At 42.2% G+C, this 22,607-nt stretch overlaps 1 protein-coding gene across 1 annotated transcript; it reads right to left on the reverse strand.

The window, feature by feature from the left end:
• Window positions 1-5,206: 5,206 nt before the first annotated feature.
• Window positions 5,207-22,038, reverse strand: LOC311492301 (complexin-2). Its single transcript, XM_084550538.1, has 3 exons — window positions 21,914-22,038; window positions 7,011-7,186; window positions 5,207-6,219 (listed from the first exon to the last, which is right to left on the reverse strand). Exons 1-3 carry the CDS (start codon window positions 21,942-21,944, stop codon window positions 6,022-6,024), a joined length of 405 nt encoding a protein of 134 aa, XP_084406664.1. The 5' UTR covers window positions 21,945-22,038; the 3' UTR covers window positions 5,207-6,021.
• Between the last annotated feature and the right edge of the window lie 569 nt (window positions 22,039-22,607).

Consider the following 22,607-nt stretch of genomic DNA (forward strand, 5'->3'; position numbering starts at 1 on the left):
CATCAATTTATTACAAAAATATTATTTATTTTATTATATTTCGTCTTGTTTTACTGATCTTTGCTAGCTCTTTTAAGCTTTTTTTGAGTGACTGTTGGTAGCTACTCTTAAATAATACACTCTGTAAGATGCTGAAAACATTATTCATCAACCAGAAATATCTCTGTATGTGTAATGTAGTGAATTATATGAAGTGCTGCTTCTTTGAGCTTATGTAAAACTAAATGTAGTGATTATATGTGTACTGTACATCTGATAATAAATAAATAAAATGCTAAAGAGAATGTGTAGCTTTGGGTAATTCCTGTGAATTAAATACAGGCAAACAAAACAGAACGAAAGACAGGTAGCTTTTTATAAATCTTTTTATTTTTATCATTAGTGTTTTAGGCATTTAATTTCCAAAAAGAATGTTTCAGTTCCATTGATAAGACAGTTTACAGTGATTGGGCTCCACATAGAGTATATGACATGCAATTAAGGAGAAAATAGCGTAAGAAGAACTCATAATTTACATTCTTAACCTCTGCACCCTGAAATTGTTTTCACCCTGAATTTACAAAAAAAAAAAAACAGAAGGACCCCCTTTGATTCATCTGTAAGAACGTATTTTTCCATGTCCTTCTGAGTCTTTCCTCTGTTTCACCTCGCTGTCGGTGACAACAACAAACCTGTAAACGTTGCCAATTGAGTGGGTGGGGTGCGTACGGCCAAACTAAAGGGACTGCTGCCAGGTATTGAACACCTTTAGGTAGCTGAGAGATGCCATAACAGTTGCCGGTGTAACATTTTCACGTGTTCTAGTGCAAACGCCAACAAGACTGGAATGTATTCTGATGAGTTCACCGAAACCCCAACTCCCACCTGAGGGAAATTAAACTCCGCGGCGGTGCTGGACACAGTTAAACCCTGTACGTTTCTAAATTCACTGGCAGGATTCAGCAGGGCAGTAAATATTCACATGCTTGTGCAAAAAAAATATAAAAAAAATGTTACACACAAGACAAAAGTCATGACATCTTTCCTTCAGAGTTCAGCCTTTAAAGGAAAGTTTTAATCCCAAAACATTCCCCTCCATACATCTTTATCTTATGTTTTTCTTCTTCCTTTGTCTTGATATTTTATTTTATAGTCGTGAGAGATATCACCAACAGAGAGGGGTGTGGGGGGGTGGACTGTTGTTTTCAGTGGCAGTTTCCAAGCTTGTTTCTCAGATCTGATTGTTTGTGGGCTCCTGACAACAGAAGATGCTTTGATAATCCAGTTTTTTAAAACAGTTGCAGTCTCCCCTAAAAGAATAAATTAAAATAAACCACCAATGGCAGCGTTTCAGAGGATTTTAACGTCTTTCATTTCAAATTTTCATCTCTCTCATTCACCCACGTCTACTTTAGGAAAATATACAGTTTAAATCCCTATTCTCTATAACGTCCTACTTAAAAAGACTTAAAACTCCTTGCTTTTTTTTAATTTATTTATTTTTTTAACAGTACCATCTATCTAAACCGAACAGCCACGGAGGCTCTCCACAAACACAGAAGTATCTCATGCAACCAGAATGAATTAGAACGACGACGACGACGACACATCACGCCAGGACAAGCACAGGTGCGACAGATGAGTTACCACGAACCTCACATACAGGTGACATGGTAATAGCCCTTTTCAAAGGCAGTTCACACGCTGTGACGCCTCGAGACGAGTCCCGTACAGAGACTATTTTACATACAGGGGATGTATGGCTGTAGTTTCCATGAGGGGCTCATGACATAAGCCTAGTCCGGGATCTTCTCTCCAACCAGGAAAGCAGCGCTCGATTAAGCTTATTCCACTTGACCTTGAGTACATGACAATAAATCTGATTCTCCTAAAATAAATAAATATATAAATAGCACACTAAGCACCAAAATCAACATCTCAACGTCTGCACACGTCCTCCAACACGAGTGCATCATAGTCAAATAAATCTCTCTGCAGGTTGGTCTCTTTAAGAGAGGAAAAAAAAAAAAGATCTGCGTGAAATATTTTACACTGAAATAAATAAAAATGGAAACTAGGAACTAGTTACGGTATCTATTCTCTTTTAATTGCACGTCTCTCGTTTTTCTTTTTAAAAAGCTTCAACGTTAGCTCCACGTATTCTCAAATTAAGGCCGAGATCACAGAGGACAGTTTTAGTTCTGCTGGCACGAGTCGGTTTGTTGATTTCTTGGAGGATTGACGGGTTTAAATCAGTCGAGGTAAAGTTAATGTGACAATTTAGAACAGAACAGAATAGAAACACCTTTTTGGTTTACAGTCGACATTTGAAACTGGCCTAAACTTCTTGACAATAGACTTTTTTTTCACAGCAGAAATCTTGCCTTTTAATTAATACCCTTAATGATAACTGGGCTTAATTTAGTCTCTCATTAACCCACGTCGATACCAGGCGCCTGGAAAGAGCTCAATAAATGGAATGCGACCTGTGTTGCTGTTTTCTACTCATGCATCGTCTGTGCATTTATTTGTGGTATTTCAAGTTTACTTTTAAAACCAGAAATGAAAAACTGGAAAAAACAAGAAACCTCTCTTTTAGAATTTAGAAGTCCTTCACTGAACCAGGAAGTAGTCTGCAACATCTGGAGTTTCCAGGTCTCTCTGGTCCAGGAGGTAGTCTCCATGGTGACCACTGGTCCAGGTGTCTCTGGTCCATGGATCATTGTGTTCAGCTCTAAATAAACCTGGTTCTTCTTCAGATTCACAAGACAAACACTCAGGGAGAAATTCAAATGACCAGATACCTTGAGTCAGAAAGTCTAAAATTACATCTGAATGTTGTTCCAGAGTCATGTCCGTGCTCCGTTTAGACCATAGACTGTATACAGATGGACGGCAGAGCTGCTCCTCTAACTGTAACTGGTGGAAGTAGAGCAGAGCGTAGTATTAATTAAAATAAAACAAGAGCGAGTCTGGACTAAGTGTGGGCGGGGCATCGATATCGACTCTGGCTCCAAACTCGCAAGATGGCGCCGCCCGTATCCCCGGGAAAATAACATCAGTTTGGCCAATGAGAGGAAGGAAGTGGAGACGTGTTGTCAATATTTATATACAGTCTATGGTTTAGACTCCTTTAGTTCTCTTTCTGGTTTCATTTTTCATGTATAAAATAAAATAAATTTACTTGTTAAGTAGTTTTTGAGAGTCTAAAACCAAACTTGAAATACCAGAAGATGCCCAGAACGTTGCCCCGGTTGCCCCGTGAGCTCCCTGAACAAAACACAGGCCTTAATCTACAACTTGACTCGATCCAGTGAACGCACGACATGCTAATGTCTGAGAATAGTTCACATTTAGCCTGCAAGAAGCTCGTCCAGCAGAAAATAATAAACACAACTTTCTTTGTGATCTCGGCCTCCACTCACACAACATCCGACACAAGCCCGTCACAAAACAAAAGCCCAAATCTTTCTGGATCCAATGCACACGTTCTGTTGCCTGGAGACTCCCACACAAACAGGAAATCTAATTGTCTTTTTTTTTTTTTTTTGTCTTTTGGCATTTGGTGTATTCTCTCCTCTACCAAAACATCTTGCATGCTCAACATTTGAAAGGAATGTGTTAAGTATTGTTTTTTTTTTAGTTTAGTTTTCATTTACTTGTACACATGGCACGACTGGGAGGCCGCCTCAGCGTCCGCCTGTGCAGGAAATGGTTCAAGGACACATTTAAAGAGTATAAACCCGGACTATATGAGCCAGCGACATGGTCTCACACCACGGACACGTAGAAAGACACACACACACACACATAGAAACACACACGGTAACACATGTAGTACACACAAACACTTAGAACAATGGCTTCTTCTTCTTCTTTTTTTTCTACATGTTTAAAGATACAAGAATGGTGAGGATCCACAAACAGATATGCAAAGATCTTTTTTTTTCTCTTTTCTATATTTTTTTTTTCTTCCAGAAAACAAACGATGAGACGATTAACAATGCTGAAATATTCTCTCTTTTTCTTTAAAATAATTTTAATTATTGCAATCTAAACAATATGGCTTTGTCTAGTGGAAAGTCCTATCTGAGCTAGAAAATGAAAAACAAGAGGAAAATGTGTTTGTTTTTTTGTTTTTCAACTTTTATATTAGTGCTTATTTTTAATCCCTACAGTTGTTCTAAATCACAGACTCATGGAACAATGTGTTAATCATAGATCGTTGCATAACTAGCCACTGAAAAGCCACCGGTTCATTTTTCATTTAGAGAAATGACCAACATGCTCTGTTTTTAATCCATAAACGTTTACATATTAATTCACTAAATAGAGATCCATTTACAGCACGTCTATTCAAATGCTAGAGGACAAATCACTGTGATATTCTCGTGGGATTAAGAGATGCAGGATGCAGAATATATAGTATCTCCTCAGTCTACCGTTATCTAGACCTGTTTAGGCGTGGAATACTTTAGTTTTTTTAAATATATATATATATATATTTTATCACGGTGGTCTTTGGGATGCATGCACACGCTGAACGGTTCTGCAGAGGTTCTCCTGCGTGTCTTTGTTTAGGGGGTGGTGACAAAAGAAATGGTCTCACCAGTATTTCTTTGGTCTTGATGAGTTTCAGTCGAGGTGCACGTTGGTGAAGGGGGGAAAGGTCAGCTCAGGCGGGATGGGAATGAGACAGTTAGTTGCATTGAAATAAATTAAAACCACGGAAACCAGCCACCCACCAGACGCTGCCTGGATTTTGCATTCGAAAAGAAATAAATGGTTTTAGAAAATCAAGTTCTCAATGTAGAATCTACTTTTAGACGGCGTGACGGGTGATGGCAACACGTACGGTACCGGCTAGCCCCAGTTTCCCAGCGGTCGATGCTTTGATTGTCGATGAGGATCACGAAAATGCAAATCAGAAAGACGTCTGAAGCGATTTCATCCTGTAAATAAGATGAAGACAAATAAAAGGTATTCATGCAGTCTGTGAAGGTTCTCCTGACCCGGACGGCTGAAGCTGAACCGAGAGCGTGAAGGCGTTTCGCTGCTCATCCAAGTAGCTCCTTCGGTTCTAAATAAAAAAAAAAAACTGAACTGATAAAAGCTGCTTGGATCAAAACGTCTTAAAAAAAGTTGCCCTTACTTCACCTTTAATCTGAGGGTGTAGAAAGTGGAAAAGAAAGTGGAGCAAGGCGGGACATGTCCCTCAAACATAACGGTGAATTATGTTTTTAAATCATTTACTGCTAGGGCTCTGGAAAAACCCAACGATATTCCTCCCACACATCCTAATATCAAATATATTATTCCAAAAGTGTCCAGTCTTGTATCTTTGAACGACAACCGACAACCCTACGCCTGTTTGACTCTAAATGAAACCCTCATTTACAATTCCTCTGTCCAGAGGAGATGATATGAAGGCACATGTTCTAAAAACTCAAACGTTTAGATTTTTTTCATTTTTTTTTTTCCGATATAAAGACCGACACCAGGTTCATAAAAGTAGAAAACACCCACTGGAATGAAGAAAACATGCTCCATCTACTGGAAACACGGTGGCAGTGCCGTCTCAAAAAAGAAACTAAAAACACAGACGTTAAGAGGACGAGCGTCCACTGTCCGTCCTTTAAGGGAATACTGTTTGCCACCAGTCAAAATGTCCGTTTTTAATGGGTGTAGAAAAAAAAGAAACACTAATTGTAAGAAATGTGCTAAGTGGCAGTGGAAAAGTTGGACAACGATTGTGGCAAATAAAAAGGGAGAAGAATCATTGAGGAGTAGAAAAGAAGAAAGTAAAAGATTTCTAGAAAGGCAGTGTGTAGCCCCTAACAGTTTGACAAGGACCCCCCTCCCAAATCTATTTAGCTCCCAGCGACTTCTCCCTGAAACCCTTCCTGCAATACAATCTACCTCCTCTCAACCCAAAAGTCCCCGACACAAAGATCCCCCGCATCCCTTTGCCCTGCAGCCTGGCCCAGGCCACACCGGACCCCGACTTTAGGGTTCGCTTGACGTCGTCTCGGATGTTGTCTTCTACTTCTTAAGCATGTCCTGTAGAGGTCCGGGCAGGAACTTGAGGACGGTGTCAAAGATGCTCTCCTCGTCCTCCTCGTCGTCGTCTCCGCAGCCTCGCGGGATGGCCTTCTTCGGGCGCGTCAGCGACCCCTCGCAGGCCTGCTCCATGGCCGCCTTCTCCTCCGCCTCCTTCTCCTCCTTCTTCTTCAACCCGTACTGGACGAAGAGAAGACAGAGATGAAACTACAGAGAACAAACGGCTCCTAGCGCAACAAGGATGCAAGAAAGATTAACAACTGGAGATTTGATCCAGTGTCATAGAACAAAATTATGTATCAGGCTCCTTTAGCTCAACAGAAAGGCAGAGAAATTAAGTTTAAAAAGAACCTTTGATTGTGGATCAGGACTTTTTTACTACTACTTTTACTGAAATCACTGCAACAGAGAAGAGAGGAGACGCCTGAGTAGATGGTGTGTAGGAGGCAGGAGGACGGAGAGATTTCCGAGCTTGTTCGGCTGCTGAGAGACGAGGAGGTGTTTTGTGGTTTGTGTAGTTTAATTTCTGCAGGTTATGGTAGTTTAATGGTTGTGTGTATGAGTTATCCTCATGTCAACCTGAGCCCTGTGTGTGTGTGTGTGATGTTTGGAAAGGACCGACTAGTAAGATTAGCATTTATGGAGATGTTTGACTCTAATGTGGGAACAGTGCACCTAAAGAATTCTGTTGAAATCTATGTGACGTAAAAAAAAAAAACGTTTGTATAACTGGTTTTGATGCAATAAAGCTCTAAATTCACAACTTCTTCCTGCATTTAAATCATATTCCTGGAAACATAAAACTGTCACAAACAGGACTAGAAGGAAAAGAGACGATCTGCTGGCTGACAAGTGCACAACGTTTTTACGTCAGGCTGCAGGGATCTGAAGCAGTAGCAGTAGCACGACTCTGGCTGCATATAATGCGTCAAAAAGGACATCTAAACGTCCATCCTGGGGTGACGTCTTACCTTGTCCCTGATGGTCTGTCGTACTTTTTCCCTCTCCGCCTCCATGCGGGCGTGTTTGGCCTTCCTCTCCTCCTCCTGCTGCCTCAGCGCCTCCTGCCGCTCCTCCTCCTTCTTGGCTGCGTCCGGGTCCTTCTCCTCCTCCCCGCCCAGCATCTTACCCATGTCTTTGGTGGCCCCTGGACAGAAGGTGGAAAAAAAAGGGGTACAGATAGCAGAGGTAAGTAGGAGCTTTTGCACAGCGACAACCGTTAACAAAGCCAGCAGGCACCCGACGAATCTGGTGGCATCTGGATTTGGATTGTCCTTCAGCCAGGAGCAGCACCAGGTCCCAACGGCGACACTCCAGACCAGCTGTCTGCCATAAACACATTTCTGGATCATCAGATGTACTGCCACCTACTGGACTGGAGGGGAGCAGGGTGTTGAGAAGATTCATTTTTTGATATATCACTAGACTAATTTGTCTAATCTGACAGTCAGTACTCTCAAGGAAACTTAAAGTTAATTAAAAAAAAGGTTCCTGGGGTCTAGAAAGTTCTGGAAAATCAGTTTGCTTTAAGTGAGTAGCCTACAGTCAATGTGAAAGTTTAAACTTGAAGTATCAAAGATGAAATCCTGCAGCTGAGCTACAGTGCAACAGTCAATGATGTGCACCAAAGACAGCCTTCATTTTTTGACATATCAGCAGACTAATTTTATGGTGGAGATTGACAATTAGTGCTCTCAAGGTTCCTTGAAAAAAGTTCCTGGGGAAAATCAGGAAAATCGACTCCAGTCTGTCCTGCTCACCTTGCAGCTAACTCTAAGCTCACTGAGGAGCAGCTAACCTTTTAATAAACACATAAAATGTCAGATTATTGACAAACACAATGAAGAGCAAGAGAGAAATTCAATTCCACAGCGCTAAGACGACATGTAAGATTACCGTTACACCTATGTCCATCACCACATTAAGCCACGCCCCCAAACGATCTGATTGGCCGGGCAAATCTTCGCAGGAGCAGAATCAGTTTCTAACAGAGAGACTCCAGATAAACTCCACCACAAAACAAATCGTTGATCTGGCTTCCAAGCCGAGACGTTGCATCCAATAGAGAATACAGAACGAACCCTGAACTCTGATGTTATTTAGAGAAAACTGTGTGCGTTTGCAGTTCTGAGGATTACGTGGCAACACTCGGGGTTCCTCGAGGCGTCTTGGAAGACAAGAAGGAAGAAGAACAGCCAGCTGGAAACGTGACAAAGAACCACTGAGACGGGAGGAAGACATGTTCCTGCGTCCGGTGTCGGCCATCTGTCAGCTCTACCTGTAACCTCCATGTTCAGGTCATAATCTCCACTTTGTATTTATAAGTTTCTGGACAAAGGACACGGTAGAAAAAAAATTTGATCTCAAGCTTTCAAACACTGGATTTCAAAGATGTTTTGCAGTGTCCTATTAAGGCATGATCATAATCCCATTATCTCCAATAAATTCAAACCAACATTTTCCACTGACTCTTTTTTTTTTCCTACTGTGGCTGTGAAATCCTTCTTCTATAGTTTGTATTTATTGCAGACTGACTGGAGATTGGGAGTTGAAATGCCTTGCACGGAGGCGCCTCTGCAGCGGTTCAATCTCCTCTTTCTCCAAAAACAATCTCACCTCTTCATCTGTCACAGGAGCCGCTTTCCAGACGTGAAAGGAACTCCCTTGGGCTTATCAATAGTGCTGTTGTTACCAGCGTCTGATCGATAGTAAATACAGGGACCGCCTGAGAGAGTATGAATTATGGATTCTCCAGCAGAGAGAAAACTTTATCTGAGTATTGATCTTGTGCTCTGGCGCTGGTGAGAGGAGAGGCTGGCTAGCTGGCTGGCTGGCTGGCTGGCGGCCTGGTTTACCGGCTCGTTACCCTTTCTTTCGCCAGAACCAAACCAGAGGCTGACGGATGTAAACAGCTGTGTGTTTTCTACAGCTGTGCACCGACATTAAATTTAAATTAAACCTTGAAACGCTGAAAACCTGCAGATGATAGAGGTGCACACGTCTGTGGAGGTTCTCAGTCCTGCAGATCGTGGTACATCCAAACAAACTGGACGTTTCTTCAAAGTCTTCAGCTCTAAAAGTGTTTGGCATATAAATATGTGTTACCCTTGTTTCAGCTTTGATTATTTTTTCATATACCGTGACCTGGATGACTGAGAACAAGTTATTTATCTGATAGTGGTTGTGTTGAGTGCACATTCCTGCCCGGTCTGTAGACTTTACACCGGGTTGAAGTTGTATAAAAGAAAAACGGAGCAACTGTCAATGACAACTGTCAATCATCATGATGTCACATCCTGTTTTTATAGCGTTAAATAACTTAAAGGAAATGTCTCAGAAAAACAGACAGTTAAATATTATTATTATCATTATATTAACCTGAAAAGCCCGAAACCATCCTTGAAATTAATTTATTTGACGTGTTTTAGTTCACCCCAAGTCCCGCCCACTAACACGGAGGAGGCGGAGCTTTTGACCTATACTGCAGCCAGCCACCAGGGGGAGCTGTCATGCCCTCCACTTATTCTACAGTCTTATGGCAGGATCACAGAGCAGTAGATTCTTAGGGGAGTTTAATGTTTGTTTCTACTTCCTGCTTCACTTTCAACAATTGCGACTGAAAACATTTGCCAAAATATCGCCGTCGTCACGTCACATTTCTGAAACATCACCTCAGTTAACCTTTCCTCGATGTTTTCCATCTTTACTGATCCAAAACAATCAAATAGAAAATTGCAGAGATGGAGAAGCAGCCAGAAATACTGAAGAGGAAGCATGCTACTACCAAGCGAACCAATCACAGCTCTTGCTGTTTGCGTCGCAGCAACGTGCAGTTACATTTCTGGGGAGATGTACGTCAGGCTACGGCGTTAGGGTCTACATAGGGTCTGGGCTGCTGACTCGACCTTCTATTAGAGACGTGTTGTTGTTTCAGGTACATGTGAGACATGAAATAAAACCCTGTCCAAACCCAACAGTTTGAAATGATCATATGCCAACACTATCCATCTGTAGCTGTTCTCACATTTGTTTCCAGAACTGTCCGGTAGCCTACAGTGTTGAAATAAAGCATCTTCTATCTGCCAGGAACTGAATCAGCTGAGAGATGACTGCCTGTGATGATTTTTTAGTTGTTGTTTTTTGAAGCTCCCTCCATCAGCACCCTGCTGCGCTAACAGTCCGGCCTTGTTCAAGTGAACGGCGGGGTTCTTTTAATTAATTACTAAGTACACGTATAAAAACACCAAGGACCCTTTACTAACTTAACTGTGTACGATCACACACACACACACACACACACACACAGTTCCAGAGCATATGTTGTGTGTTTGAGTGTGTTAACACAGTGAAGGGTCCACAGCGGACAGTCTGACCTTAACCCGACTCCCCAGCGAGTCCTAGGGAACATTTCGACGCCCCCAACCCCCCCACCAGCTGAGTGCTAATTTGTCAACCTCAGGTTTGCTGCCACCACGCAGCGCTGCAGGGCAATTAGAGCCACTGCATGGGCGCGCTGCTGCAGAGCGGCAGCCCCCGGGTCGAACAAACCCGAGAGAGAAACCGCAGCCTCCTTGCAGCCACATTTCTTCTCCTTTGGTGTTCAAAGAGGTGGTAATTCACGTTTTTATAGCCTTACTGCAATAAATAACCACAATATACAACATATCTGAAAGGAGTGAAAGGGTTGGTGATTGATAATGATGACAGAATCAATATTTAATGATCCTCCAGGCTTCAGAAAGAAATCTACATTCAGTCAGGCGCTGATCCAGAACAAAACCGTCACACTAAAAAAAAAGAAACTACTCTTTGTAGTACAGTTTGAACGACACGGAAACATTTCCTGGACGCCTTGAGGATCTCCAGCGTCGCCACTTAATCCTCAAACATTATTTTATCTGAATAATGTCAGGGTTTGTGCAAAGACAGTGGAAAACTAGCTGTTTTCTCTTTAAGTGAAAGAAACTAGATTAACCAATTTAATTGTCGTAAAGTTTAGACAAATTAGTCAGCTGATATATGAAAGAATTACGTCTGTTTTTTTGGTGCACATCTACTCAATAACCAAACCTAAATTAGAAGACTGTGCGACAGCGATAGAAGGGATCAGAGCTGTGCTGAGCCTGGAAGAAAGTTGTTCTGTTCTTCAGTCTCTCCGCTGGGAAACTGATTATTCAATTAAATTTTTTATATATAGCATCAATAACAATTAGGGCCGGGACTTTAACGCGTTAATTAAGATTAATTAATTACACAGAAATAACGCGTTAATTTTTTTTAACGCATTTTAATCACACTTATTTTTGCACCGCGGAACGTTTCTCACTGGATGAGTTTCGGCGGACCGATTATACTGGAGCACCAACTAGCGTTCATTACCAGTGTCCTCAACAAGCAGCGGGTGCTCCCGTCCCAAAGCACTCACAGGCGGTCAGTCTCACAGTAGCCCCGCGCAGCAGCGGTCAGAGCAGAGAGGGAGAACCACGCCACCGCGTCCAGACTGCAAACGAATGACGCATGCGCAAAGCTGCCGCTGATCGCGCCCTGGTTTACAGAGCGGGATGTAAATGTTTCTTCACTGTCACACTAAAATAAATAATAAAATAATAATCCATTTAGATTGTTAATTTTGTCAAGTAAAAACCGTTTGTACAAAAAATGTTAAAAATATTCTAGTTATGGCAAAAAATGCTCATGTTCTTCTGTGCCTGTGACTTGTAGGCTAGAAACTAAACCAAACTTAAGAAAACTAAAAAAAAAATTAAAAAAAAAACTTAAGTTACTGTGCCAGAGTGTCTCTTTAGAGTCATTTTGCCAATACCAAGCCCGGATAAAGGAGGCGCGTTAATAATACAGCGTCCATCACAATTACATCCAAAAGGTAAATTATGCAAATTAGCCGATGACGTCATTTAGCGACTTCTAGCGACTTTTAGGACAGCCAATAGCTACTTTCCTTTCCTGAGGAGTTGGCAACACTGTTCATTACTTCAGACAACAACAAACCACAGTGAACATGAAAGAAGAAGCTGATGAGACCGCTTTGGTTGGCCCCGTGGATGGGAAATTTAGTCATTATTCAATGGTATACTAAAAATCCATATGAAAAAAATTACTTCTCACTGTTCTCAGGTCAAATATTTATATGCGATTAAAATGCGATTAATTAATTACAAAGCCTCTAATTAATTAGATTAATTTTTTTAATCGAGTCCCGGCCCTAATAACAATACAAACTGTCTCAAGACGCTTTACAACATCCGATCTGAAACCCGGCCTGAAACCCCCAGAGCAAGCCTGAAGGTGACGGTGGCAGGAAAAACTCCCTTTTAACAGGAAGAAACCTTGAACAGAACCTTAAGCTCATATGGAGGAACCCATCTGCCATAGGCCGACCGGGACTCACTTCATTTTACTTCTTCCACTCAGCAGACAGACATCTTCTTAGATTTTTGTCAGCTTTGACGCTAGCCACTGCTCCTTTTAAAACAAAAGAGGAAGAAGGCGTTTTGCTGCTACATGGACTTGGTTTTGATTAGAAGAAGATTAAAAGATCGAGGGGCCAGTAGAGCTACGTCTGGTCTCCCTCCTGTTTAAATTGATTTCCACAGTGGCAGTGACAACCATCTGGGGCAGGTTTGATAGGGTGACTCTACAGAGGAGCACTGTTGAGACACTTTTGTCAAACCAAACAGCAACGCTCGTTCACAGAAATATTAAAGTTACACCACTGCAGTTCATCTCTGCATGCTGTCCTTAATGAGCTTCAACCAAATCTACTAAATCAATCACTCTGCTGTCCATCGTCCGCCTGTTTAAGTGAAGTAAACCGCCACGCTCTGTATCTACTTAGTCTTTGTGCATGAAAACGCCGGCGGCACAAAGTTGTGGTTAAAGAGTGTATGAAGTAATGAGCGACTGAATGCACAACGCGAGGACTGAGACTGTTCGAGCACTTAGCCTTGAATTGCCCACCTTTGTCTGCAGAGGAGATGTGTGAGCAGGGAAACAGGAAGGAGGGTTGTGGGATGACAGAATCAAATGCAGAGGAAGAAACGAGAGATATAAAAGATTAAAAATAGAATGTAAATGCCTCGTGTCTGCGGATGATCAAATCAGTCCTGAAACATCTCTTTAATAGAGGGGAACAGAAACAGAGGGGGAGGGACAGCAGAGGACGAACGGGAGGACGGAGGAAGGGGGATGGATGGATGGAGAGGAACATGTGAAGGGTAAAGACGCTGATAGGTCAAAGTAAAATGCTTCATCTCTCCAGAGAGTACAGTTCTAATTATGCTCCCATTATATTAAACATGTGCAGCCTCTCGCCCTCCTCGTCTGTAGTTTAGTTTCAGCTCTCTGCTTCCTCAGACACGTTATAATAAAAAAATAAAACATGATGAGACTGAATTGATCCTGGAGGAGAATTCACAAACTACATGGCAAGTGTTTTAAAATCAGCTTCGGCTTTTCATTCACACAGATACTGAAGTTACACAACTGTAGCTGATCTTTAAATGGAAACGGAAGCTACTTCCAAACAGCAGACCAGTTTAGACACGTTATTTTGGTTCTTCTTCATGTTTCATGTTCATGTTGGTTCAACTTGCTTGTTATGCTAATAACCAAAAACTGGTGCAGCTAAGCAAGTTTTTTCAGGAGGAGTTCCTATTTAAACCTCAGACTTCCCACCAGTCCCCTAGAACTGAAGAAGCTACTCGGATGAGTGGTGAAACGTCTTCTCAAAAAAACTCTACAAGTCCAGTTGCCTTTTTTTAACCTTTGTTGGATACACCATGACCTGGATGACTGAGAACCTTCACAGTCTTTAATAGCTTGGTTGTTTGCAGACAGAGGGACAGGAGGTTGAGTATTTGTTCATGTCGATGAAGCTGAAGGAGCCTCAGTGAATCCTGCCCGGGTAAGAAGAGGTTAAATACCCCGGTATCATCTCGATCCGAGTCCACCGAGCGAAGACGCCGTCTCTTCAAAGAGAGAGGGCGCCGTGTAACGTTTATCTTTTAACATTATCTGGACCGATGTGGCTCCGCAGCCCGTCGCCGCTGCTCGAAGGCCGATCTCCACTGAACAGCCAGAGAGATTTAAAATGGAGACCGAGAGAATAAAAGAGAAAAACTGTCAGAAATTATAGGTTCTGATGAAAACCGTGACGAATTACACTGAGAAGAAAAAAGCCATCTGTGAGAGGGCTTCTTTGTTTGTCTGGCAGAAAGAGCTTGTCAAATGCATTGTGTTATTCAATAGTGACATTAATCTGTTGTACACAGTCAGTATAAAAGGTTTCAGTTTGTTTCTGATGCATTACGCTCTGAAAAAGCTTTTTATTCTAATTAACTTCTGGATAAATCTGTAGAACAATGACTCTGCTTGCGCTTTTGGGAAATAATGAACGGGGCTGGGTTTTTAGAAAAAAATGATTTTCAGATTCAAATCAGTCTGTATTTGAAATATCTGATATATTCATAAAATCCCCTCGTCCATTTTTTAATCATACGCTATTCCCTGCATCCTCTCGTTAGTAATCTTCCTCTGACTGGTCTGGTGAGATCGAAGACATGACAGAAGAAAACATTCAATCAACAAACACGAACAGAAGACAGACTGCATACTATCATAAGATGACAATAAATCATATAAAAGGTCAATTAATTAGTGTAGGAACACAAAAATGCATTTTGGTTTGACGCTAACCCTGAAAGCTGATTGGATTTAAAAAGGTATGACGACAGACAGCTAGCTGCACAGAAGCAAAGACACATGCAAGAAAATCTACAAGATTCTCCAAATAAATCAAACCGAATCAGGATCATGTGAATCCAAACTGATTCAGGGAATTAGCAGCGATACCTGGCCCTAATTACTCCTGTTAACGATAAAATATTCACTATTACTAATCAGTTCTGGCTCTAGTTGGACCTCTGTCACCAGATTTACTGACTGTAGTCTTCGTATTGGGTACAAGTGAAACGTTTTGGCCCAGACGCAGGCGTCATACAGCCAAAAGGCCACGCCACAATCTGGTTTCACTCCTATATTTCGTTCCGATTCAGGTGCAATATTGTGAGAACGTTGTGTTTAGACTTGGTTCGGTTCGTGGTGCAATCGAGACAAATCAACTGAGACAAAGTTCAAAGTTCAAAACTACATTCTGGTCATAATTTTGAAGAAATAAAATAGATTTCAGGAAAAAATCTAATTGAAAGTGGAGCATCAACATGTTCAGTTTGATGAAGCATCTAGGCTCTGAGTAGAACACTAAAGTTTTATCCAGTATACATGATTAGGAGCTGCTCATATTGGTCCGTGGGTAACATATGTTCACCTTCTCCATCTGGACTCGGTTCATTCGTTCCAGAACGGAGTGAGATAGCTGTGTTCACACCAGAACAAACTAAACCGACCTGAAGGATTAACACTCCTGGATTCAGAACAAAGACACACCCTTAGCTGACAGGAGTTCTTTGATGGCGGTTTGGTTGGTGTATACCTTTAAATAAAGGTGCACAGGTACAGAGTACTCACGCTGCCATCTTCACAACTCTGTTTCAAGTTAACATCTGGCGAAACCAGGCTGAGGCGTGCACTCACAAATGTTTACAAGCATCTTAAGGAGGCCAAGCCCGAGTTTATCTGGTCTCGTAAATCCACCCTGAGACAAACTGGAAACGGGAGCAGAAGAAGAACGAGAGAAGGGAGGAGGAGGGAGGAGGGAGGAAGCTGAGCTGAGGAGCGACACAGAAAGTGAGAACGATTAGTTGAGCTGAACACGAGACAGACGAAATCAACGAGATGAGCCATGCACCATTGACTCCTCCTCCTCCTCCTCCTCCTCTTCCAGCCAGATGGATGGTAGTGCGGCTGGATAATTTGTCAGGGGTGGAGGGGTTTGAAAAATGGAGCTCATTTGAATAATGGATCGCCAAATTACGGCCTCATAAGTCACATGAGCGCCCGGACCTCCAGAGAAACCTGCTGCATTGATGTGATTTTTTTGGGGGGGGGGGGGGGGGTATTTTGAGCCCCACCTGTCTGTGGCTCTGAGAGAAGAGTCTCTGATCAACTAATCAAACGCGCCCCCGCGGCTTCTTGTCACTGCAGCATCCTCGCCCGCTCATCTCCATGGCGGCGCCACAGGAAATGAAACAGGGAGCTGGAGCCGCCTGCTCGGGACAGTTCACGCGGATCTGTCAGAGATTATCTGTCTTTCATCTGGGCTTCTTTATGAGAAGCAGAGAAGCAGGAAGTTCATACTGGGAACAAACTTAATGCACTGATGTCACAGACAGAGACTCTGAGATCGCATCTTATCACCAGAGTTAATGACAAATTTCAAATATCCCCATTTCACCTTGAAAATCCTTCTTTTTTTGGAAACGTTTTTGACATGTTGGACACTCTGGAGAAGAAATGTGCTGCTTATCTCCCAGAACATCCATAAATACCAACGATACAAAAACAACAGAGACAAACAGCAGAACTGATGTCTGAAATTTACCCTGAAGATGTTATAAGCCATGAAAATTTCACCAATGACCAATGAGAGCTTGACCTACAGCCTGTAACCATCATCAGGGAGTGTGTAGAGGAGGTTCAGACCTAGAAGTACCTGGGTCTACATCTGGATCACAAACTGGACTGGTGGGCTAACATAGACTCAGTCTACAACAAAGGTCAGAGCCGTCTCTATGTCCTCAGCAGGCTAAGGTGGTTTAATGTCTGCAGGAAGCTGCTGGACATGTTCTACCAGACTATCGTTGCCAGTGTCCTCTTCTACGCTGTGGTGTCCTGGGGAGGCAGCACTAAGAAGAAGGACACCTCACGGCTGGACAAGCTGATCCAGAAGGAGGACTCTGTGGAAGGGACAGAGCTGGAGTCCCTGACATCAGTGGTAGACGGACCACCTGGACTGTGGTCATTGTGTTATCTGGGATGATTGTGGGACAGGAAGCTGTAGCTAGGTGTCTTCACGTTAGTCAGACAGAGCTGCTAAGGAGGCTTCAATGTCCAGCTCTGCAGCTGTTATAGTATTCTACTTCAGCCCAAATGATGTGGGTGTTTATTTGCATACAGAGAAACTGAGATCAGATCTCAAGCGCCGGCTAGGGACGCATGTGAAGACACATTTTAACGCCAGGTGTGAATACTCAGATTGCTCAGGTTGGATGTTAGTGTGAGATCTGAACGGGGCTAAAGAGATTAACAGACACATTAAGGTGTTTAAATAAAGCCTTCAACGTTAAATTATTATCTTGTAGATGAAGGGAATTCGTTTTATGAGCATAGTGTACTAAACTAAAACATAAAACCTGTCAGAGACTCTGAAGATCATGAATATCTGTACAAACATTTTGATGTAGTCAATGAAATAACCCGAGAATAACGTGCTGCAGTAATCTGGTGTAGCTCAGAGTGGATGGACCAGGCGGCCAGGGTCTGATTAAGCTAACACAACGTGGAGAATCTGATTAATCTGGTTTCTAATTAAACAACCGGCAAATAGGATCCGAGGCCTGAGGCTGAAATCTATAGCTCAGTCTGAACCAATGAGGCGTCAAGGTGGATCCAACGTCTGATGGCATTAGTAAAGCTCCGTCTGTGTGTGTGTGGTGTTGTTTTTATTAAGTTACTGGGGCCAATTGTTCATGGGATGCAAACATTTTGGGGCTATTTTGACGGTTAAAACCTGTCAAGACTTGGTTTTAGAGTAAAGGTTAAAATTAGATATAACTGCACATGAACGCACCATTGATGTGATAGCCGGCGACCAAAAAAATCTAATTTCTAATCATCTATACAACAAAATGCATCCATAAATTCAAGGTCAAGTCTCTGAAGTCCACCTACACCTAAAGGACAAGGGACACTCGTGCACATTTTAGCCAGAGAAGACAGATTTCCTCAAATTACAGGTTAGTATCTGGATTAAAAGACCCCAGACATGTAAGTTTGAGGTGTGCTCTATGTTCTGCATAAAGACCTGCTTGGATGAAACGTCTTAAAGAAACCCAACAAGTCCCGTGCCTTTGTTTTATCCTTGTTTTTAAGTAATATTCTCTGATTCTAAACGTCCATTTGTGACTAAAACTGAAGCTAACTTCTCTCTGATTCGGTGTCTCGGGTTGGACTTTTTTTTAAATATCACGTCAAGGTCCATTTACCAGGAGCGTTCATTAACATCACATTCATTTAATCTGCAGTTTGTTTGGCTGTCACAGAATAATTTAGTGACCGATGAAGCTGATGAATCTCACGTGATCTCATCTTCTCCTGTTATTTTCTCGACTGAATAACTGAACCTTGACACTTTAAGCCGTTAAGGAAAAAGCGCCTTTTTTTTTCTCTCATTCATTAAAATAAAGAGCTGCAAAGAACAAACGCAGAAATCTCTGAGGGTGTCTGAAAATCAATCCGGTTGCGTCGTCAAAGTCGTTTCTATTCATGAGGAATACTGCGGGCTTGTTGTTAGATGGATGTCCTGACACGCCCACCTTAACAGCAGCGACCGGCCGCGGTGCACTTCATCTCCAAATGGTCACGATGCCCCTCGGGACTGAAGCCACGACTCAAACCTCATCTGTGTGTGTGTGTTTTATCCTCAGCGTCGATTTCTGCAGCTTGTATATATTCATGGACGTCCAGCTGTGGCCCAATAAAATAAACGTCAGTTCGGTCCCAGAGAAAAGGTCATTGCACTGACAGCACCTCTACGGGAGGTAAATTACAACACTATAGCTCAGGATGGAAGGATGAATGGAAGGACGGAGCAGGAGGGGGAGGTGATAGAGGGGTAAACTTCTTTATCTATAGAGGGTGGGTGGGGCTGCATGAAGGATAGAAGATTAAAGAATGGATCAGTTACAGGAAGAAATAAAACCCTGGACATAATTAATAGAGAAAAGGAACAATAGATTGGATGGATGGAGGTGAATAAATTGAAGTAGAGAGCAGGGATCTTGGAGGAAGGGAAAGAAAGGTGGGTTGATAAAGATGGATGAAGTGATGGAGTCAGGCCAAGTGGATTTTCACCTCATTTTATTTTAAATTTCGCTGCCACTTTTGCATTCCGGGCTTATTAGATGAACTCTAGTAATAGTCGACTTTTAAGCCATTGCTTTGTTGAAGAGGTGCTGACCTGGAGTATACACTGAGAGGAAATAAGAGGTTTACCTCCTGGGACTACAACTAGATATTCATGGATCAATTTAAGTCAAGCAGCAACGTCCAGCAACACTAAAAATTTTATCCCGATAATTTCTGGTATTTATCACGGTAACGATAAAAATGACGATAAATAAACACCAATTCAGCCTAATCTTTTTGACTATAATGCATTGCCAAGTTTTATCTGAGTTGTTGTTTTTTTTTACCGGACTCTTTGGATGAAGTCGACGCTGCTTCTGTGTCCTTGCGCATTTTCTGTCTTTCTTGATATTCTGGTTTGTGCTTGTGTTTGAGGGGGTGGAACAAATTAATGGTGTCACTGTCCTTTTTATGCACTATTTGTTAGCAAACCTTGCATGTTGTAATTTGCTGCTCCGCATCAGACTTTTTAACCCCTTCATGCCTAGTGTCGCGAATTTGCGACGCACTGTTTCCGTTCAGACTGCAGCCGAAATAACGCATGTAATACTCCAATGTCGGTTTGCACTAGTTTCTCGTAGGACCGGCCGGAGTGGTAAGCAAAAACACAAATATTTCATTTCTTTATATAATTGAAAAATCAATTCAGGTGTTAAGGGGTTAAAACCAAACCAGATAATGGAGGTGGAGCCTCGTTTAGGAACGAGCTCCTCGCTGCCCGGCGTATCTGCTCCGCCTTCCGCTATTGTCAATTTGTCAATATTCCATACGTGTTGGGCTGCGAGTGTGTCACGCACATATATACGTCATCTATGATAATTTATCGTTTTTATCACGGGATGACATATTCTTACCGTGGGGAATGTTTTTGACGATATATCGTAAACGATGAAATGTCGCACATCCCTACTGGACGTGCATCCCCCTATAAATCTAACTATGCATCCCAGTGACACAGATTTTATTTTCTTCTATACAAGAAAAGACAAAGTAGTCTGGTGTCATTTTGATTTCATTGTTGGGCGTCTTTCAACCGATGCAGTTAAAAAACAACCTCTGCATCAACTGGACAGTCCTCCAACCAATCAGAGCCATTTTGTTGTAAACAAATTAAACTCCATGGCGCTCAGATGACGTGTATGACCACCGGTACTCTTCTGTCCATCCCCACATTAAGCCCCGCCCCCAACTGATTTGACTGGCTTGGCAGATCTTTGCAGGAGCAGAATCAGTTCTTAATGGAGAGACTCTAGGTCAACTTTTTAGCGCCGTAAAAATATTGTTGGAGTGGGCTTTCAGGCTAAAGAAGCTAACTTATTTACAAAAAATGATTCGGTGTATTTTGTGAATCAGTAGAGATGTGACTTCATGTTTCTACAACGGAGATGAGAAATGCCTGGAGCCTTTAGACCCTTTTAATCTTTCCGTTATAAACTTCTAACAAGGCGAGACTTATCTCTCACTTCATTGTGTAACATCAACAACTATAATCTGGTCTGAAGCACAAGAAACTGAAGAAACAAAACTGAATTCTGTGCAACAGGAACTACGTATGAGGTTGAGCGAAAGGCAGAAGGAAAAAAGCACGGGAGAGAAACGGGTTAAAAGAGATTTAAGTGGAGAAAGATTCAGATGCATCAAGAAAATACAGCTGATCAATTGGCCAAAAACAGAGAAAAAGAAATGGCAAAGGAGGGATGAGAGATGAAGAGGGAAGAGGAGGAAGAGGAGGAGGAGGAGGAGATATAAAGGAGCGTTGGGAGGAAGAGCGAGGGCAGGCTGAGCTATAAAGGAATAAATCTCGTTTCATTCTGGCTGCTGGTCACTGAGCTGATGAAACTAGATGAGAGGGCTGATTTAAGGAGGCAGGACCTTCGGGCCCCCGGGGGCCCCTCACTTACAAGAACATTCAGAGAGGCATTTTTTTTTTTTTTATGTTGCTCTCAGTGAATGAGTCCAACCTCAGCTAGTGTGGTGTAAATGTGAGGCGGGTAGAAGAAATAAAACATCTATTATCCTGATAGATGCAGCAAGTTAATAAATATTAACTTTTTAAAAGTCCAAACACTTTTTTAATACATTTTTTCCAGAATACTTGTACCTGTCAATATCTGGCAGGTGTTTACAATTTACTGCATGTTATAAGAGTGTAATAAGAGTTTAAAATGAAGAGGGAGAGGCGCAAATGAAATTATCGTAATGACACCATAGATCGAAACGTCTCAGCTTTTCAGGAACAGTTGGACTTTCTAAGACGACGTAACTACGATTATCCGAAGTTCATTAAGTTTTAAAGGGTTAAGAAATTAAATGTCCTATAATGACACCCAGGTGGTGTGTTACCAGACTCCTAATAAGATTTGAATCTATCTACAACAGGCTAGATGGAAAGTCGCTTGTCTAAGTATATACATGTTTCACTGCAGGGCAAATGTAGGGTTGTAGAAAGGTGAAAGAACATCGCTTGTCTTCCCTCACTGAAGTGCACTCTAGCAAAGCCCTTAACGCTGATTCATGCTTTATTTTACACAACCCCAACAGCGTCTTTGTCAGTTGTATTTGGCTGAACAACAGAAAAGAGAGTCATCTACGGATGGAATCGAAATTTTGGGCCTTGATTTTCCACAAAGGTCTTGAATTTTGTCGGTGTGCAGCCTGGAAACGATCGAATCCCACAACAATACAGAGTTCTGCACAGACCACAGCGACCTGGGTGTGAGCTCAACGTATTCCTGCATGAAGAATGTTTCTGCAGCTGCAGCCGAGTACTCACCACCTAAAGCTTGCTTCATTACAAAATCCATGTTTCCTGCTGATTAGTTTCAGTTGTTCCTCTTAAAGCCAAAGACAGCTGAGCATGTAGCCACCAAGCCTGGGATCTTCTGAGCGTCTCGTCCCTTCTCACTTTCCCCTTCCTCTGTCGTGATGCCTTCAAGCGACTCTCTGCAGGACATGAGAGACGAGAAAAGATTAGACAAACAATCCTACTTTAACAGAAATTAAGATATGTCACTTATAAAACACTCCACAACCCTCCCTCTTGTGCAGAGAGTGTGCAATTTCATCTCCCGTGTATCAATAGAGACACTAAATACAGTGATAGATCTCCAATACGTCCAGCGCGAGACGACGAATCAGGCTCATGTTAAAACAACAGATAATGGGATCTTCTTAACCGTCTTTACCCCTGTGACAGGAATCCCATTCTGGGAGGAGTGCAGATCAATACCAAGGCCTTTCACTCCGAGTCACTTATCTGTCTGTAACTCAATACCAACGGATCAGTCATCTGCTGCTGCTGCTAACTGCTCATAAATATTTCATGGCAAATGAAACGATGTGGTTGTTTTCTGTTTAGATCCATGTACAGATGACACACTTTCAGAATGTATGAGGAAAAGCAGCTTACAGCTTCCCGTGCTGCTGCACATGAAAAGAAGAATGAATCACTTTAAAGAGACTTGAAC

The sequence above is a fragment of the Chelon labrosus genome, assembly GCF_963514085.1.
Source record: "Chelon labrosus genome assembly, chromosome: 8".
Lineage (NCBI taxonomy): Eukaryota > Metazoa > Chordata > Actinopteri > Mugiliformes > Mugilidae > Chelon > Chelon labrosus.

Coding starts and splice junctions, on each gene's coding strand:
- LOC311492301 (XM_084550538.1), bottom strand. CDS start 21,944: ATGGATTTTGTAATGAAGCAAGCTTTAGGTG. Junction 7,187..21,913: donor AATGAAGCAAGCTTTAGGTG/GTGAGTACTCGG, acceptor CCTTCTGTCCAG/GGGCCACCAAAGACATGGGT. Junction 6,220..7,010: donor GACAGACCATCAGGGACAAG/GTAAGACGTCAC, acceptor CTCTTCGTCCAG/TACGGGTTGAAGAAGAAGGA.